The 19556-nt window shown below is 41.5% G+C and overlaps 2 protein-coding genes across 2 annotated transcripts in view; both read right to left on the bottom strand.

Annotated features, from left to right (window-relative positions):
- Npc1 (NPC intracellular cholesterol transporter 1) overlaps window positions 1-3382 on the bottom strand; it is a 57414-nt gene extending 54032 nt beyond the window's left edge. Inside the window, exon 1 of the mRNA XM_042675026.1 lies at window positions 3226-3382. Coding sequence (XP_042530960.1) covers window positions 3226-3282 — 57 coding nt within the window. The 5' untranslated portion in view covers window positions 3283-3382. The remainder of the gene's footprint in view (window positions 1-3225) is intronic.
- Window positions 3383-12482: 9100 nt separating this feature from the next.
- Window positions 12483-19556, bottom strand: part of Ankrd29 (ankyrin repeat domain 29) — a 57434-nt gene continuing 50360 nt past the window's right edge. Inside the window, exons 9-10 of the mRNA XM_042675210.1 lie at window positions 17797-17895; window positions 12483-13972 (exon numbers count right to left, since the gene is read on the bottom strand). Of these exons, the coding sequence (XP_042531144.1) occupies window positions 13889-13972; window positions 17797-17895 (183 nt within the window). The 3' untranslated portion in view covers window positions 12483-13888. The remainder of the gene's footprint in view (window positions 13973-17796; window positions 17896-19556) is intronic.

A 19556-nucleotide genomic window follows, 5' to 3' on the forward strand; every position in this document is an offset into this window, starting at 1 on the left:
TTCCCTACACCCCGTAAATAATCTGGCTGAAGAATAAGATGTCCTTTGTAGAGCGGAGGGTAAAGGATGGAAAGGGGTACCAGGTATCAGATTCGAGACAGTAGGTAATATGACATGCTTGAAACACTACATTCCTTTTCAGACCAGTGGAGGGAAAGGAAGGATTACCCAGGAGAGAGGTGTTACTGTCTTCCAATCAAAGAGGTTCTTTGTTCTGGGTAGTATAACAAATGTGGAAAAACACAAAGAGCTATTCAGCAAATCTTTTTCTCGCTTCCCACTTGCTAAACAATAGTAATTTTTAAAAATCTCCCTTTCCCCTAGATAACTTACCTTAGTTAACCGATATCTAATCATTCCATCAGTCAAGGATAGGAAGATTGTAAATTCATTCCAACTGCACAAAGTTGCTCCTTATTTGTCCATGTTAAAGGACTCATTTCATACCCCTAGAACAGCCACTTAAATGTTTAAAATTTCTACTTAAACCTCAATCAATTCCAAGTTCCTCAAGAAAAAGCTTATAAAAATCATAGCTTGTTTATCAAAACTTCATATATTATTTGGCTGGCAATGCTTTAAAGGCACGCCCTCTAATGTTAGTTCACCAACTGTAAATAGTTAAAATTGATAAAAATAAAGATCTCCTCTAAATGTATTTCTGACTTTCAAATACAATTCCAAGGCAATTTTGTGAGTGTCCAGACTCATCAACCTGATGAGTTGCTGTGTTATTGGTGTGAATTCTAAAAGCTGATACCTCTCTTCCCATCTATTTAGCTTCCAGGCTTCACCCCCAACAGTTCAGATACAGTAAAAGCCTCTAGGCAGGAGCTAACTTTCTTAACTTTTAGCTAAGACCTAGTTGAGATTATTTTCAGGTATTTCACAGGAGATTCACAATCAACCTCCGACTTATTCCAAATGCCCTGGAAGATGCATTCATGGGGCCATCAGCCTTGGATACTACCTTGAGGTAAAAGCATTGCAGAGACTAAGTTAAAGCTGCTTTATAAAGTGAAGCCTGCCAAATGGTTGTACTTTCTCAACCATTTACTTCCTCAAAGGCAAATAATTGCTATTTCTTGAGTTATCAGGCACAGTGATAAAGTCTCTCTATATCCTTGTTACTTAATTCCAGTAATTCTCTGAGATATTTATCTTCGCAAGAAACAGTTGAGATTAAATGCCCAAAGCCACAGAGCTGTTGAGTGATCTCACAGCTAGATCCCATGACCATCCCAATCTCATTTTTCTTCTGCTTTCCCTCCCAACTAGACATCTCTGGGTTCATCTTGATTTTTGAAGTGTGCTTTTCTGCAAGTCCACCCAGCTGGGGATTCCTATCCCATGGGTCTAAGCCCTGGATGAACAATATCTATCCCCTTCTGAGCCCTACCTACCTGGAGGTTTTTAAAAGATGGATTTTCTAGTCCATGGAACTCCTTAGTTTGCCCTTCCCTCTGTCTGATTCACTACTCTGTCATTACTGCAGGCCAGTTAGTGGGCATGAGGCAAATTCGCAGAGACTCACTCTTTCATCCTGGTTTAATTAGCACCCACATCTTTAGGCATTCCTCGGCCTCCACCCTCACACATTTCAAAGAGAAAACTGCAGGCACACACAAACAGTCCAACATCTCTCTAGGCTCCTATGCTAAGAAAAAGGTAACAGGGTGGTCAAGATAGTTCCAGGCTTCATCCTTCACCAGCTAATTGTGACAAGGGGATTTGTCTTTGTGGGCCTCAGATTCTTGAGACATTAAAAAACAAAACCAAAAACATAAGCAGTAACCTGCAAGGCTGGGTGTGGTAGCACACACCTGCATGTCCATCTATTTGAGAGGTGGAGGCTAGATGAGATCTGGCTAGAAGCCAACCATAGCAAAGTAGCAAGATCTATGTCAAAAACAAAATACAAACTGAAAGAGATAGGTCTGTAGCTCAAGTGGTGAAGAACAGGACTCTGGGTTCACTCCTCAGTACCCCAAAATAAAAATAACTTACACTATTTATCATGCTGGTACTAGGGCTCAAATGCAGGGCTTGGATCCTATCTCTTAACTTTTTCACTTAAGGCTGCTGCTTTACCACTTGAACAACACCTCTACTTCTGTGTTAACTTGATATGAGTCTCATGGACTTTCCTTCCCAGGCTGTCTTAGAACCTTGATCCTCAGATCTCAGCCTCCTGAGTGGTTAGGATTACAGATGATGACCAGTAGCACCAGTGGCATCACTAGCACCACAGTCTCCTGCACTCTTTACAGTTCAAACTGACTTACATAAGGCACTAGGGGCAGTTGGTTGCTGTATAAATTTTGTTGCCTTACCTCACCTCCTCTTATACTTTCTTCCTCAGAAAAGGAAAGGGAACAAAAAGTGACCAGACTTTTTAAATCAATTCATGTTCTACCTACTTACAAACTTAAATTCTACATATGCAAGTAGTTAACCATGGCTAAGGGCCATATCTCTTTTGTTCTGCTTCCCTCTGATCCCTACATCCTAAATGGGGGAATTAGGTGATCACAGCTGACACCGTTGTTACTGGATTCTTTCTGGTCACCAGGTGCAGGTACTAGCAAGTTGCTGATCTCAGAGCAAGAATTCAAGGATGGCCACAGCGGACTGAAATAGGGGCAGGTTGAGTAATGCGAAGCACAGCTGCAGCAAAGCAAAACTGCACTGTCCAGACAGGAGTGTGGGCAGGCTCAAGGAGCCTAGCCTGGAGGGAGGGGGCTGTTCCCAAGACTCCAAGCTTTAATTGAGGGGGAGGTCTGTGGACGGGGGGGGGGGGGGGGGGGGGGGAACAATTCCTCTCAAATGTCAGTTAGGAGAGTTCTTGGCCTGGGATGGATAGTCAGACCCAGACTGTCATTTTCTGCTGCCCAAGTTAAGTGGGATCACAAGTTGTTTCTTCATGTCAGCAGGCCAGGACCTGATTTCAACAACGTGCAAGCCCTCATCAGGTCTCTTAATTCCCTGCACAACTCGTATCAAAATGAGCAGATAAGTGCCCAGATGTCGCCGCCTTCCACGCCGTAGGGTAGAGCGAGGCGCCTATAGACCTTGCAGTGGGCCGAGCGCGGGGACGGCACCCCAAGACCAACCTCCCAGACCCGGGCCTCCCGCGCGCCTCAAGCCCCACGCCCAGGCTGCCCGCGCCGGGGAAGCTCCGCTCGGCCCCGCCACGGCCCGTCCGGGTCGCCGGCGTTCGCTCACCTGCGCCCGACAAAGCAGCAGCAGCAGGAGGCCCAGGGCCGGGCCTCGCGCCTTCATGCTGCGGCCGCGCTGGCCTGCGGACCTCTGCGGGTTCGGTTCCCTCCTCCAATCGCCCGGGCGGTCGCTTCACTTCCCCGGGTTGTTTCGGGACCGGCGCCTGACTGGGGAGCAAGCAGACGCAGGCGGCGGCGGGGTGCGCGCGCAGCTCAGGCAAGACCGAGGGGGTGTCGGCTCCTCCCTTTCTGGGCGGGGCCTCGGCATCAAGCGAGTTCTGGGACAGCCTTGAGGGGTGGGGTCTAGATCGTGTGGGCGGGGCCTGCTGGTCGGGGGGCGGAGCCAGACCCCAAAAGTGCCGAGGCGCAGGTGGCGGGAGAGCCTTGGGTGATCCGGCCAGAAGTTCCTAGGATCGCCCCCTGAGGCGAGGGTCCCGCAGATTTGGGCGAGTAGACTGTTGGAATCCGGACTGGGAGGCTGTTTCTGGGATAGATGGAGCACTCTCTGGTCTTAATGCTTTCGCTTGTTCAGGCACCCCGTTTTTCCTTCCAGGGTTCGAGTGGGTCAGGACAGCGTGGGAGCTTTTGCCCCATGAGGACCTCATTTCTCAGTGGAATGTTTGCTTATTGTGACTCCAGTCAGTACTCGAAGCAAGTTCTTCCACGCTCACTTACTCAATAGCCACCCTCCAGCCAGGCTGGTGGCGGTGACGTGCGGTGGCCAGACGGTGGTGGTCCGAGTGGGGCGGGGCGGGGCGGGGCCAGGAGCGCTGCGGACACCCGGTTTGTTTACTGTCAACTCGGGCCTCGTTTGGGAAAAGCGGGAAAAGCGCGAAATCGCACCACCTGCTGGCTCACCCGCGCCTAGCACTGAGCCCGATGGGACAGCTTGACCACCAACTTGAACCCCAGGGAAGTTTGACCACAGCTAATAGTTTTAGGTTCTAGGCAAAAGAAGGTACCAACAAATAAATAACATAAAACTTGGCATCTTCGTTTTAGAGTCATGCATTATTATATATTTTGGGTTTGTACTTTTCTTGCATTCATTTCTGGTAACATTTTCCTTTATATTCCAGTTATTCCAACCATTAAAAAGCACCAGCATTACAAAAAAAAATGAAAGTAATTACTTTTTCTTTCTCTGAGGGCAGGGGCTTGTACTCAGGGCTGTCCTTGGCTTTTTTGCTCAAGGTTAATACTCTACCACTTAAGTCACAGCACCACATCTGGTTTTTTGGTGGTTAATTGGAGATTAAGAATCTCACAAACTTTGTCTCACAGACTTTGCTGCCCAGGCTGACTTTGAACCATACACCATGGTTCTCAGATCTCCACCTCCTGAGGATTAAAGGATCCCAGCTGTAGGTAATCTTTTTCTCAACAGCAGAAATTCTTTGACAGTGAAAAGAGCAAATGTCCTTGTGAAGCAATAACTATCACAGCCCTAGGTAGGATTACAATGAAAGTGTTTTTTGACTCCCTATTCTACTAGGCACAATTTCAATTATTGCCTTCTTACTTCTTTATTCCAGAGATGGCCAACTGACTACTTGCCCTGCAGTGAAACTATAAGTATTTCCTCTTCAGTCTTAGATTTTGGGTGAAGACCCTCTGGCCCTTATCTGTACTCCCAACTTCCCTGGCTCTGACTGTTGATGGTTCCCCTATAACACAGTAATGTGACTCAACGCAAAGAGTCTCAAAGTGTGGCCACAGCACCAGCAGTAGCATTTTCTGGAAGCTTAGCAGAAATTTGAATTCATTTTTTTTTTTGCCAGTCCTGGGGCTTGAACTCAGGGTCTGGGCACTATCCGTGAGCTTCTTTTGCTTAAGGCTAGTAGTACTCTACCACTTGAGCCACAGCACCACTTCTGGCTTTTTTTGTTTTTGTGGTACTATGGAATCAAATCCAAGGCTTCATGCATGCTAGGCAAGCACTCTACCACTAAGCCACATTCCTAGCCCGAAATTTGAATTCTTAAGCCCCTTCTGAACCCTTTTGAATCAAGATACTGTGAGGATGAGTCTACCTCTGTGTATGTTTTAACAAACCATTCTACCTGTAATCCCATCTATTGAGGAAGTTAAGATCTGAGGATCAAGGTTCAAAGCCAGCTCAGGTTATCTCCAATTAACCACCAAAAGCCAGAAGTGGAAGTGAGTCAAGTGGTAGAAGGCCAGCCTTTAGCAAAAAAGCTAAGGTACAGAGCAACCAGGCCCTGAGTTCAAGCCACAGTACAGATACACAGATATAGACACAGACACACACACACACATGGACACACACACACACATGCATGTATGCATGCATGCACACACAAAAAAAAGGAAAAAGTCCCCCAAACTATCCAAACAAGTTGTTCAGGTGATTCCATTGCACACTGAAGTTCAGAAACCTCTTATGCAATGATTTTGAAGATACTGGTTGAGTAAGAGCCTTCCAATTTTAGCAAAGTTTTATGGGACATAAAGCTACCTTTGTTAAATAATTAACTTGCGTAAAGGGAATTTCAAGCACTATAAGACACATTTCTGGGATAGACAGAAATTTTTATGTCCCCCATTCATCAAAACCATAATTAAAAAGATCTGTTAGACATGTCTTTTTCTGGGTCCCAGTCTTTTGTACAGCTTCAACTATATCCAAAATCCTAGGAAATACTTAAAAAAAAGTAAACCACCCCATTTCTGACACTTTACCCCCTCACTAATTTGGAAGTCCCTAAAACAAACTGGTTAAGTAATCTGTTATTTATGGAAGAAACTTTGAAAATACACAAAAGTTTAGAGACCAAAACCACTCATAATCCCTTTGTGATGAATGATCTATATTCTGGCATATATTAGTATGGTAGAAACTTTAAAAGTGTTTGTTGTTTTTTATTTGTTTGTAGCTCAAGCTTGTAAAGCTACTGGTAAATGAGAGATTAGGGGATTGTGGTTTGAGTCCAGCTCAGGCAACAAAAAGTTGGTGTTTTAACCAATAGCTGCATTCAATGGCAGGTGCTTGTCATCCCACTAATTCTGGGAAACAAAAATAGGAGGACTGCAGTCTAGGCCGGTCTGGGCATAAAGTGAGATCCTATATTGAAAGTAACAACACAAAAGGTCTGTAGAGTAATGCGATTGGTAAAGTACCTACCTGCCTAGGAAATATGAGGCTGTAAATCAAACCCCAATAGTACCAAATATTTGACAATATTCAGTACCACTCCTTTTCTGAGCACTTTTCAATGTTGATCTCAGGAGAAAGAAAAAAAAACATAAGGAGGAATGAAATTATTCTTACGGGCCTTCATAAATGTGTATTAAGCATCTTTTAGAAAATGATGTCGTTGAAAACATTGTAGATATAATATGTGGATGTTTAAACTAAGTAAGAGATCCCGTTTCATCTTGCTTTTTCACATTTAGTAAAATGTTTTTGTGCCTCATTACTTTTAAGATATTCTTGAGTATACTAAACACTTCTGAAGGTAGATTCATATAACCCAGATCACCAAACCAACAAGTATCTCAGAACAACTCAGTTTCTCTACTTGTACTTCTGGTTACATGTGTACATGTGTCATCCCAATAACAACTCTTGAATTTTACTTTCTGTATACTTCCTCATGCTCCTGTGCTTGTCTGCACTTTCTGTGCTCTTTGCTTTTGTGATTCTGCATCAAAGTCTAAAAGCTATTGAGTATTTCCCTTGTGGAGAGAGAGGAAAATTGACCCAAGGCAAAATTCTGTTTAGCTGGCAAATGGAAGGGGAAAGCTCAAAATATACATGTTAATAGTTTTTGATCCATTACATAATTTATTTAATCAATCTCTTTGTGGACATTTAGTTTGACACTGTTATTGGAAACAATTATGTACTGAACAGCTTTGTGCTTAAATCTGTGCAACAATCTATTTTAAACAAAGTTTTTTTTTTTCTTTTTCCAGTACTGTGTTTTGAACCGGGGCCTTGCTCATGCTAGGCAAGAGTTACATCCTTATCTGTTTTTATTTTGAGACAGGGTTTGGCAGAGTTGCCAAGTTTGGCCTCAAATTTATAATCTTTCTGCATCAGCCTCCCAAGTAGATGGGATTACAGGCATGTACCACCATGCCCTACACAAAATTTTATATTGTTGGACCAGAAGAAATCTACATCTAAAGTTTGATTATTGCCAAATTGACTTTCAAAGAAAGTGTAGCTTATACTCGTGTCAACAATATTTGGGAATATCTGAGTCCTTGCCCCCATCCTCAACACCAACAGTTTGCCATTCAGAGAAATAGAATCTGTTGAAAAATAGAATCTGTAATTTCTTTTATTTCTTATTTTTGAAAGTATTGTTTTGGACATGGTGGTACATGCCTGTAATGCCAGCACAATTGAGATCTTTAATTTGTATTTCCTTAATATAAATATAAGTGAGAATATAAGTGAGAATAAAATACTTTCATATTTTTAAAGGTGACTTTGGCTAGGCACTGGTGGCTCACACCTGATCCTAGCTACTCAAGAGGCTAAGATTGGAGGATCATAGGTTGAAGCCAGCCAAGCAGGCAAGTCCAGGAGACTCTTGTCTCCAATTAACCACCAAAAAAAGTCATAAATGGAGCTGTAGAACATGAGCCTTGAGGACAAAAGCTCAGAAAGAGCACCTTGGCCCTGAGTTCAAGTTCCAGGACTGGCACACAACACAAAAAACAAACACAAACTCAAAAACCCAAACCCTTACTTAACTAGCTGAATTTTATAGACATCTTTATTGAAAACAGCTTACAGCTATAACTCATGACTTTTAGTGGGAATGGTTATGACTGACTCAGACTTAGGGCACTGCTCATCAGCTTTATGGAGAAGTGTTAGTCATCCTAGAAAAGCACTTGAATTGGTTAATTGAGTCACACATAAATTGTGTAACTTCCACTCCAGTGAGTGGAGAAAAATTTTGTAGTTTAGCACTGAGGGTTTTAAATGGATTCTGTCAGGCAACACATTTTCCTTTACCTGAGGGTGGTTTTTGGTCAGATCTTTTCTAAAATAGGGGATCTGATTCCTTTAATCAGTTTTGTAAGACCTTTTTATCTTTTTCTTTCTTTTTTGCCAGTGCTGGGACTTGAACTCAGGGCCTGGGCACTATCCTGAGCATCTTCTGCTCAAGGCTAGCACTGTATAATTTGAGCCACAGCACCATTTCTGGCTTTTTCTGTTTATGTGGTACTAAGGAATGGAACCCAGGGCTTCATGCATTCTAGGTAAGCACTTAACTACTAAGCCACTTTCCCAGCCCCCCTAAGACCATTGTTAAAACTTTAACTGCATCAAATAGTAACAATAACCACATTTTCCTTCATTGAAGACTAAAGAGTTATTTTCTAGTAGGGAGAGAAGACAGCAGAAGTCATTCTTTCTGTTGACAGAGATGAAGCTAACAAGACACCAAAGAATAAAAGACCTGGGTTGGGAAGGTGGCTCAGTGGTAGAGTGCTTGCCTTGCATGCATGAGGCCCTGGGTTCAATTCCTCAGCACCACATAAGCAGAAAAAGCTGGAAGTAGCACTGTGGCTCAAGTGGTAGAGCACTGACCTTGAGCTGAAGAGCTGAAGGACAGCACCCAGGCCGAGTTCAGGCCCCATGAACGACGAAAAAAAAAGAATGAAAGGCCTTAGTTAGCTTCCTTTATTTATGAAAACATGTCATCATACGTTTATATTTTAAAATTGTCTTATAAATTATTGACAAAAATAAGTGTAAGATAGGCTGGGAAGAGTGCAAGGAAAAAAATTCTAAGACTTTTCAGACTAATTACATAGTTTTTAGATTAAGGGCTAAGGACAGTCGGGAAGCCTGTGGAAACTTTCTGTTACTAATTTACCTCATTGTGTTCAGTAGAGTAAGCAGAGGGAAAAGGCAGCCTGGCAGGAGAGTCCAGGGGGATATTAAATTATTTTAATTTTTCCTATAGAGTATATGTCTTGGTATGTTTTGTGTTGCTATAACAGCATACCTGAGACTGAGGGTTTATAAAGAAAAGAGGTTTCTTTAATTCACAGTTTGAAGGCCCCAAAAAGGTGATCTTTCTTCTGGATACATTAAAACATGGCAGATGGTATCACACAGTGGGGCACAAGCAAGTGCAGAGTAGTGCTTGTAGAAGAGATCATAAGAAAGGAAGAGAGCTCAGCTCCCATGGCTCACACCTGTAGTCCTAGTTCAGAGATGGCTTAGATCCTTGGTTCAGGCCTCCAGACTGGCACAAATGAAAAAAGGGAAGTGACTGGGGAGGGGCTCTTTATTAACAACCCTAATGTCCCCCTCTGAGACTTACCTGACTGAAGATCAGATCTGTCACAGTCCTTTTGATGACCATCATCTGGCCTGCCCCAGTCACCTCCTACCAGGCCCCATTGAATTACAAGGTCATCTATGTCATCAAACACATGTGTGTAATGAAAATCTTCTGCAATTCAATTACACAGATGATTTGCATAGGAACTGCCAGTTTTATCTCTGAGGATACTGAGCTAACAAAATTGCAAATTAGATTAACATTAAAGAATCATGGGGGCAGAACGGTTTAAGGGGTGACATTGATCAAACTGCATTGTACTCATAAATTGACATATTGAATTAAAATAATTTTGTACAACTACCTATATAATAGTAACATGAATCATTTACATGTGTGCAATCTAAAATGAAATTCCCAATATTGTTGTGTTAGGCACTAGTAGCTCATGCCTGTCATCCTTGCTACTTAGAGGAGGCCGAGATAGGAAGATCATGGTTCAAAGCCAGCACAGGGAAGGAAAGTCCATGAGACTGCTTTTTAAATTTTATATACTTATTTTAATCTGTAATTTTTGAACTTTTTAAAAAAATTTTTTTTTAATTTAATTTTTTTTTTTTTTGGTCCGGTCGTGGGGCCTGAACTCTGGGCCTGGGCGCTGTCCCTCAGCTCTTCAGCTCAAGGCTAGCACTCTACCACTTGAGCCACAGCGCCACTTCCGGCTTTTTTCTTTTTGCTTATGTGGTGCTGAGGAATCGAACCCAGGGCCTCAGGCATGCAAGGCAAGCGCTCTACCCCTGAGCCACCTTCCCAGCCCCCTAAATTTAATTTTATTGTCAAGGTGATACACAGAGGGGTTACAGTTACATATGGAAGGTAGTGAGTACCTTTCTTGTTGAACTTGTTACCCCCTCCCTCATTTTTCTCCCACTTTCCCTCCCTCTTATTCCCCTTCCATGAGACTCTTATCTTCAATTATACATACACCAAAAAAGCTGGAAATGGAGCTATGGCTCAATTGGTAGAGCCCAGGCAGTAAGTTCAAGCCCAGGACCAACACACACATACACACACACACACACACACACACACACACACTAATACTGTTGTGTTGAAGAATTTTCTCAGTATGAGATTTGGAGGGGACAAACCATGTTTGAAACACAGCAGCATATAACTTGTGTCCTTTTTTCCCACTTCCATATTTTGAAGGACAAGGACATGAGCTAATGTGGGACAGAGACATGAAAAATCCTCATATAGCACGATGGATTGTGGTAGAAGGTGGATGAGACAATCCTAGCCAAGTGCTTAGCACCTACCTATCCCTTTACAAATATTAGTTTTTGCTTTTTTTAAACTGTTGCTACAGTAATAATCTGTGATTATTAAGAAAATAATCTGCAACACATTCCCAGTAAACCTGAACCTGTAAAATTCTGCTAACTCAGGCACCCAAACCATCTTGTTTTAAAGGTAGGAACTCAGTTTTTCATCCCTCTATCCAGTAGGCCCCCATCTCCAATTGCAGCCATCTCAGTGTAACTGCAGGAAGCTTGATATCTGGAGGTGCTGATTTCCTGTAGGTATCCCTCCCAGGGTGGTTAACAATGAGCAGTGCTTCCTGTGGTTGTAGAGGTGGATAGGAAGAGAGAAAGCCAAAACAGCCATGAGGGGCTTTTCCAGGTTCCCAGTGTTGCTTCTGACACCTGAAGTTCTGCAAAGTCATCAGCGATTTCATAAGAGAATACCACCACCAGGACTTGTGGATGTGGAGTGGGCATCATAGACACAGAAATGGACATTAGGAGCTTTCCATTTCAATGTCTTTGTGAGTAGCCCAGGGTTTTTGTTTCTTTCCTGAATGAAAACTAAATGTTCTCTATAGTAGAAATAACAAAATCCTAAGTCCCTTCAGGATCCCAAATGTCAATTTATTTTATTAACAGAGTTGTAGTAATTGCTCTAAAAATTGTATTCCATTAGAAGTAACTGTTAACTGAAAGACCGGAAAAAAGCAGCAAAGGCAAATTGGGTAGTATATTAGCTTTATTTGCAACTACAAAATGGAATGTGTTATCAAATAAACATATCCTGATAATCTTTTGTAGTTCAGTTATGCAGATGATTTGCATAGGAATTGGCAGCTTTAAGTCTTAGGATACAGAGTTCACTGAATTGTGAATTAGATGAACATAAAGTATCACTTATATGTGTACAAACTAAAATACAATTTTTAAATAATAGACCTTTTTTTTCTGTCTTTGGTAGGCATTTAATCCTCTTCCCAGACAAACTTCATATTATAATCTCATCTAGGTTAGGTGTGATCCTTCTAAACCAGATCTCTTACCTATAGCAAGAAAGCCTCCATTAAATATTGTTAAAGCTACTAGGTTCATTTTTACCACCCTGATATTATTCAAGAACATTAGCCACCTAAAACAATATAAGGAATAGACCAAGGACAACATATTTTAGTAAAAAGCATTGTTTGTTATTCTATCTTTTGTAACTTTGTTGTTAGTAACCCTACTAGTGTTTTGTTTTGAATCAGTGCTCAACAACTATTTTTGCTATAATGGTTAACTAAAGGGAAAAATATAAAGCATTTAAGGCCACATTATTTTCTTCTTCAAAATGGATATAGGTTTTTAAAATTCCCATATGGGAAAAATGTGTATATGAATAACTGCAGAATAAAAGTCTGTCAGTGAGGAAATTGGCACTGCTTTTAAGCTAGCAGAATGTTTATGTTTGATGTTTTGAGAGCTTTCTAATCTCTTATCTTGAAATTAAAGTAAGAACCTTGCAGGGTGGGGCAGGCTTGTACTAGCAGTAGAGAGGCTAAATTCACTAGTGTTGAATTGGTGATCAGCACTTTCAAAAAAAAAAGAAGAAAGACAGGAAAGAAAGAAAGAAAGAAAGAAAGGGATGAAGGAAGGAAGGAAGGAAGACAGACAGACAGACAGACAGAAAGAAAGAAAGAAAAGAAATGAGACTGTAGATTTTTGCAGAGCTACTGAGGCCATAGCTATCTTGGAGAGCTGTAGATGGCTCATTAGTGGCTTTGCTTATGATAATGTTTCAAATAAAGCTTTTAATGAATTAATCCTAAACAATTTTGAGAGTATCTTTTAATTAAAAAATTATATTCCATACTTTACTGACTTACAGAGAATGCATTTAGTACTTCTTCATTTTGGTTAAACAAAACTTGGTGATTCAGTTTCCCTCCATCATAACATGAATTCACATAGAACATTGTCTGGAAATTACAATAGAACATCATAAAGCAAGAAAAATAAGAGAAATGATACTAGTGTTGATTAACTTTTATTGTGTGTGTAGTTAGGCACTGACAGAGACAGTTAGACACCATTGATTATCAAGTGCACTGATTATAAATTTTAGTGACCTCCTTCAAAGAAATAATTCCAATAGAAGACTCCTTGAATCAACCCAAGAACATGCAGAGATGAACACTTATTAAATACTAGCAATCATCTTTTATTACTTACACTCCAGCAATACATTAGATTTACATATAATATGATTTCAAAGCCATTCTATCAAGCAATGCAGTGTTGGAAGCTTAAGATTTCAGAGCATATTAGGTCTACTTACTAGAACCAAAACTGGCACCAAAATAAAAGCTCAAAGAGACAGGGCTTCTATTTCCTGTGATGTGTAATTTCCAGTTTCTAAATTTTCACTGGTTTCCTAACATACCGACAAAGTTAAGTAAATGATTTTATACTTCAGGAGTAAGCTTCAGGTTAACAAGCATACAATTTGTCTTTTCTATAATTCAACCGTCCATCTTTGTGAAGCACCTGATGGGATGTTGGAAGTGGCCCTTGACTAAAGTATGCCTGCACATCATCGATTTGCATTAATTATGGCTATGATCTTTAGGGGGAAGAAGAAATGACATACATAGATTTTGTAAAACATGATGAACCTATACATTTTAGCACATCTACATGGCACACAAAACAAAAGTGCAGCAATTCATTGAGTCAACCATTCATTCTCTCAAAGGGACAAAACTTTCTGTGTCTTTGCTTAATTCTGAAAACCCTGTCCAACTTCAAGTTTTAACTGAGAGAACCAAGTTAGTATAGTTGCAAATGTAGAATCGGTGACAACGCCTGGCCTGGACTTGGGTTATAGGATCGTGTGAGAAGCCCACTGAGAGTGAGGGAAGGGGACCCCTGAGCTCTCCTGTTCCTGAATCTGTGCTCAAAGCACAGCTATCAGCCAGGGACCCGCAGGGCAGACATTCTGAGTATATTATTTCTTCAAAGAATTTCTAGCACTGTTTGAAAGCCATTTGTTTTGGGACAATATGGTTAAGGTTTCTAGCTTTCTGTGTAAAATGGAACTAAGTTAGCTCTTCCTGTGTCCTTCTTTACTACGGAGGAGATGCAGTATGTGTTCATTTTTGGTTAGTTCTGCTGGAAGTTCATTGGCCTGAAAGAAGATGAGATGGACATCAGTAACTCCTCATAGCTGCTGTGGCTTTAGATACCCAAATTTTCTACCCTGCCAGACTCATACTTTTGTATTAAGGCAATACAGATCTCCTTTAAATGTATACACATTATGCATTTAAACAAATATATAAATGTTATCTTCTGTCTCCATGGTATTTGTGTGTGTGTGTGTGCGCGCGCGCTCGCACGCACATGCACGCGCGCACGCACACCCACGTGCACCTACTGGTGGGCATATGCAGCTACTCTCTGAGTCTTGAACTCAGGGCCTGGGTATTGTCATTTAGCTTTTTTTGCTCAAGGCTGGTGCTCTACCACTTGAGCTACAGTTCCCATTTCTGGCTTCTTGGAAGTTAATTGGAGATAAGCATCTCATGGATTTTCCTGCCTCAGCTGGCTTTGAACCACAATCCTCAGACTTCAGCCTCCTGAGTAGCTAGAATTACAGGCAGGAGCCTGCAATTGCAGTTTTTTTCCCAAGTTTAACTCAGTCCCGGATAGCTTACTAGCAAAAACTGATCACTTTAGGCAGTCCTGTACAGAAGTGTACAGGACTAAATTAAAAAAGAAAGGCAATAGTGACTTCTGCTAGCTTATCACAAGCCAGGCCAGCTAATAGAAAACAAATCCAACTATCTGGGACAGAGATAAGTAGAGGCTTTAGTAGACATGTTATCTACAAGCAATTCAATGGCAGGAATAGGGAAATAATATTTCTATATGCTAAGTAAAATGGTAAAAGTGACCCTTGGCCTTGGCTGTTCCATTGCCCTTCCTAATGGGTTTCTTTTCCAAATGCCCTGAATATATGTATATATGTATATGTATGTACACATATAAATATATATGCATCTATACATGCATGTTAAGTACTTAGAAACTGCTTTGCTAAAAAGCACTGAATCCTCACCTGGGAAAAAGTCTCACATCCTTGCTCTCATTTTGCATCTGTCTCCATTTTAAACCCTTGGTTCCCATCCCTGCACATAGTAGGCATGTTACTCACTCAAGTAGTGTCTATCTAAAATAAACAAACAAACCCACTGATAACAAGTCTATCTTATTCCCTTTCCTGACTTAAAGGACCAAGATAAGATAACCTAATGGCCCTACTATCTTATATAATGTCTTATTCTGGATATCCCCAAAGCACCTGAAAGTTTTAGTGATTAATCATTGCCCTAAGCTTGTAGTCACCTTGGATTTGGGGAATGACCAGGCTGCCCAATAAACATCTTTATGATAGATGGAAGCTTTACTGAAGCAACCCCAAAAACCACTTCTCCAGGACCAGAACTGAGATAACGGTAAGACTATACCTTTGACCAGGTAAGCACACCTCTTTTCCCGTGCCCCAGTTGCTCCTCTATTTAAACCCAAATCTCATGTTGTACCTATCTCGTATTTAAAGAAAAGCTAACTTTCCTTCCTCCCATCACTCTGCTCTTTTTTTATTGCTTCCATTTGCTTTCTTTGGGACCAGTGTTGGATCTGATATGTTGGAAGTCTCAGAGTCAGGGCTCTGGCCTAAGACTCCAAGTATGTGCATATATTTATGGAGGAACTAGAGCTCCATTTCCAATTAAGATTCAGGGTCTGGGGAAGGGGAGGCAGGCACCATAACTGGCTGAGAAGGTATCACAAGAAAGCCCCTCAAAAAGCTCAAGAAGCAGATCAAGGAGAAAATAAAGAAGAGAAGGAAGATGAAACTTTCAAGTAGAAAAGAGAAAGAAACTCCAAGAGGTAAAAGTGAATGCATTAGGAAAGGCCCCCTGGCCACGGGCAGAATTAAGACATTTGGCAAAAGGTAAGCTGTTCCCTGTGCCTAAAAGATGGTGACTCCTGATTCCACTCCTATTGAACATCTAGATTCCCTGCCATAGTAGTTCTTGACACCTACAGAATAAAGTGTTGTCCTGAGGGTGGTTGTACATTGAAGAATAACATTTTTTCTTTTGGTAGTGGTATTATGGTTAACTTCAGGACCTTGTACTCTCTAGGCAGGCACTTTTGCTACTTGAGCCACACCCTCAGCCATTATTTTGGATTTTGGTTATTTCTGAGATGGGAAGGGGTCTTATTCTATGTCCTGGCTGGCCTGGACTCTGATCCACCTATTTGTTTCCCTACTTAGCTGTATGATAGGTACACTGCTACAGCCATCCATTGGTTGAACTATATCTGTGTCTCCCAAGGATCATAGGTTTGAGCCACTGATCCTGGCTACGAAGAACCTTTTTTTTTTTTTTTTTTTTTTTTTTGTGCCAGTTCTGGGGCTTTAACTCAGGGCCTGGACACTGTCCCTGAGCATCTTCTGTTCAAGACTAGTGCTCTACCACTTGAGTCATAGCATCACTTCAGGCTTTTTCTGTTTATGTGGTACTAAGGAATGGAACCCAGGGCTTCATGCATGCTAGGCAAGCACTCTATCACTAAGTTATCTTCCCAGCCTATAAGTATCTTTTGTAAAAAAGATAACAACAAAAAATTTTTTAGCTCTGGGTACCTGAACCCAGGGGCTTCACTCATGTTAGACAAATATTCTACCACTGATCTACATACCAGGCTCCTTGTTTTTATCTTCAAAACAAATTTTTGGACACAGGGCCTCATTATGAAGCCCACAATGGCCTTAAACTCACAATCTTCCTGCCCCAGATACCCAGGTGCTGGGATTACAAGTATGAACCACCATGCATGCCTGTTTTGCTTTTAAAAAAATTCCAACACAGCAATAGAAAAATTCAGTGAGTATGGAAATATGGAGTAAAGTGAAGATATCTTTTAATGTCTTCTATTAATAAACATCAATCTAATGTCTTCCTTCAGAAAACCAGAAGTGGCACTGTGGCTCAAATGGTAGAGCATCTGCCTTGAGCTGAAGAGCTAAGGGACAGTGCCCAGTGTAGTTTAGATTTTTTCATAAGCCATTCTTCCTGCATCTGGGCATGTGACAGCGGCGTAAGTAGATGTTGAATACAAAGAAGTAAAATGACAGTCGTGTGTGTGTGTGTGTGTGTGTGTGTGTGTGTGTGTGTGTGTGTGTGTGTGTGTGTGTGTGTTGGTTCTGGAGCTTGAACTCAGGGTCTGGGCACTGTTCCTGACTTGTGTCTGATCCCCTCCTCCCCCCTCACCCCCACCAAGGCCAGTGCTCTAACACTTGAGCCACAGCTCCACTTCCAGCTTTTTGGTGATTCAGTGGAGATAAGAGTCTCATGGACTTTCCTGCCCAGGCTGAGATCTTCAGATCTTAGCCTCTTGAGTAACTAGGATTATATGTGTGAGCCTCCAGCACAAGGCAATTTTTTTTTCTATTGCTATTATGAACTCTGACTTACAAGTTTGGCCTCACTGTAAACTAAAGATTGAGAATGATTAAAATAGAGGTTGGTTTAGTATCAGTGGCATGTACACCTGTCAATATAAATGCCCCTTCCCCCTCCCCTCCATGGAGTCACCAAGCACAGCACAAGTGATGCTCAAGATGGGAAAGTCCTACTCTGAGAGATGGTGATAAACTGCCATGACATTTTTAGGACACATCTCTGATGATAGAACAATCCTTACTTCCTGTAATGATTGCCTTATTGGCCTCCGTTGCTCTTGCTGGGAGCCTGAACCATTATCAGTGGAAAACCATTGCTAATGTAAGGCTTGCAGTACAATTCCCTGGGTTAATGCCCTATCTATAGCAAACTCAAGACAGTCATAGGAGCCAGAGTGATGCTTATCTTAGCTTAAGATGATGTCATCTCTTTGCATGAAAACCCAGGGGAGTTAAAAGATGGGGTAAGTGGGTACCTTGTTTCTCAGGGCTGGGTCTGCCCCTGCTTCCAGAAGCAGTGCCACTGTTTTAATATTCCCGCTGAGCACTGCTGCATGGAGTGCTGACGTCCCATTCTAAAAGAAAATGACAGAGTATGTCAGGAGGAAGCTCAGCCACTGGCACTTAGCTTGGCTTTCATCATGAATCATCGGAATGATAAGACGATTACCTCAAGCATTAGTCTTTCCTATATTCTCTTGCAGTCACACTAGCACCTAGTACAATGCCTTCAGATCTCCAGCCATGGTCAGTGCAAGGATTACCAATGTTCTCTTGCAAAGGAAACAAGGAATCTGGCCCAGGCTACACATGACTTCACGGGTCACTGTAAGAATTTTATTTTTGTATTTTGTATTTATTTATTTACTGTTGATAGTACTGGGTTTTGAACTCAAAACCTACTCCTGCTTGCTAGGCAGGTACTCTATTACTTGAGCCATGCTGCTAGACCTTTTTATTCTTGTTAGTTTTGAGATAGGGTTTTGCTTTTTGCCTGGGCTTGCTTCCTGCCATAGCTGGAATGACAGACAGACAGACAGACAGACCTATGCCTGGACTTTTCTGTTGAGATGAGGGTCTCACCAACTTTTTTGCCAAGACCAACCTGGAACTGGGATATAGCTGGCATGAGCCATTAGTGCCTAGCCCTCTGATAGTTTCATATATTTTAGAATTTGCTACAGGAAAACAAACAAAATCCCCCAGCAATACTATGCTGAACTTTTTTCTTTGTACTTTTGCTGATCCACTTCCTGCTGGGCTATAGATATCTGAAGAGACTACTTGGAGCCCAGCTAGAGCCACTGAGTACACAGTATTTGAGTCTGTGTCCTAAGGCAATTTTTCTGAGCCCTCAGTTGAAGTATTTGTGAGCACTTAAGGCCCAGAAGATGGATTCCTGATGCTATGTAAAATTTAGTGGAAACACTTATTAAAATAAGGAAGCAATAAAGGTAGCTCAGAGCTATATCTGGGAGGGGAAAAGAATCTGGGAGGGGAAAAGAAGACAATAGAATCAAATTGGTATAAGGATGATGAACAATAGGATGTTGGGTGTATGTGTGTATGTGTGTGTGTATGTGTGTGTATTCTTTATGTATGTCTAAAAATAGTGTCCAAATGCAAGCTAATGACTCAAACCCATTGTGACTTTGTAAAAGCAGAATATCATTCTTTCAGAAAATTCTTATGGTTGTTTTCGTATTATATATGATAATTCACTAATGTGATAACATTCTCTCTGCCTCTTCATATATATGTATATATTTATATATGTATATATTTGTAATTTTTTTGAGACAGGGGTCTTTCTATGCAGCCCAGGCTGGCCTTGACTCTGCACACAGCCATGTTTAGTTACTCAAGAAATGTCTGTCTCAGTCTCCTGAGTGCGGGGATTACAGATGTACTACTATTCTCAATTTACATGATTAATTATGAACTAATATATCAACTCCACCTATTTGCAACATGGCTAATAAAAAAAAGCCAAAGAAGCCAGGTGCTGGGTGGTTCACACCTGTAATCCTAGCTACTCAGAAGATTAGATCTGAAGATTTTAGGTCTGAGACTGTGGCTCAAAGCCAACCCAGGGAAGAAAAGTCTGAGAGACTATCTCAATTACCAAGCAGAAAAGCTGGACTGCAGTTGTGGCTCAAATGGTAGAGTGCCAGTCATGAGAAAGAAAGCTGAGCAATAGTGCAAGACCTGAGTTTAAGCCCTGGTGTTGGCACAA

The sequence above is a fragment of the Dipodomys spectabilis genome, unplaced genomic scaffold, assembly GCF_019054845.1.
Source record: "Dipodomys spectabilis isolate Male_0828 unplaced genomic scaffold, ASM1905484v1 ptg000024l, whole genome shotgun sequence".
NCBI classification, from domain to species: domain Eukaryota; kingdom Metazoa; phylum Chordata; class Mammalia; order Rodentia; family Heteromyidae; genus Dipodomys; species Dipodomys spectabilis.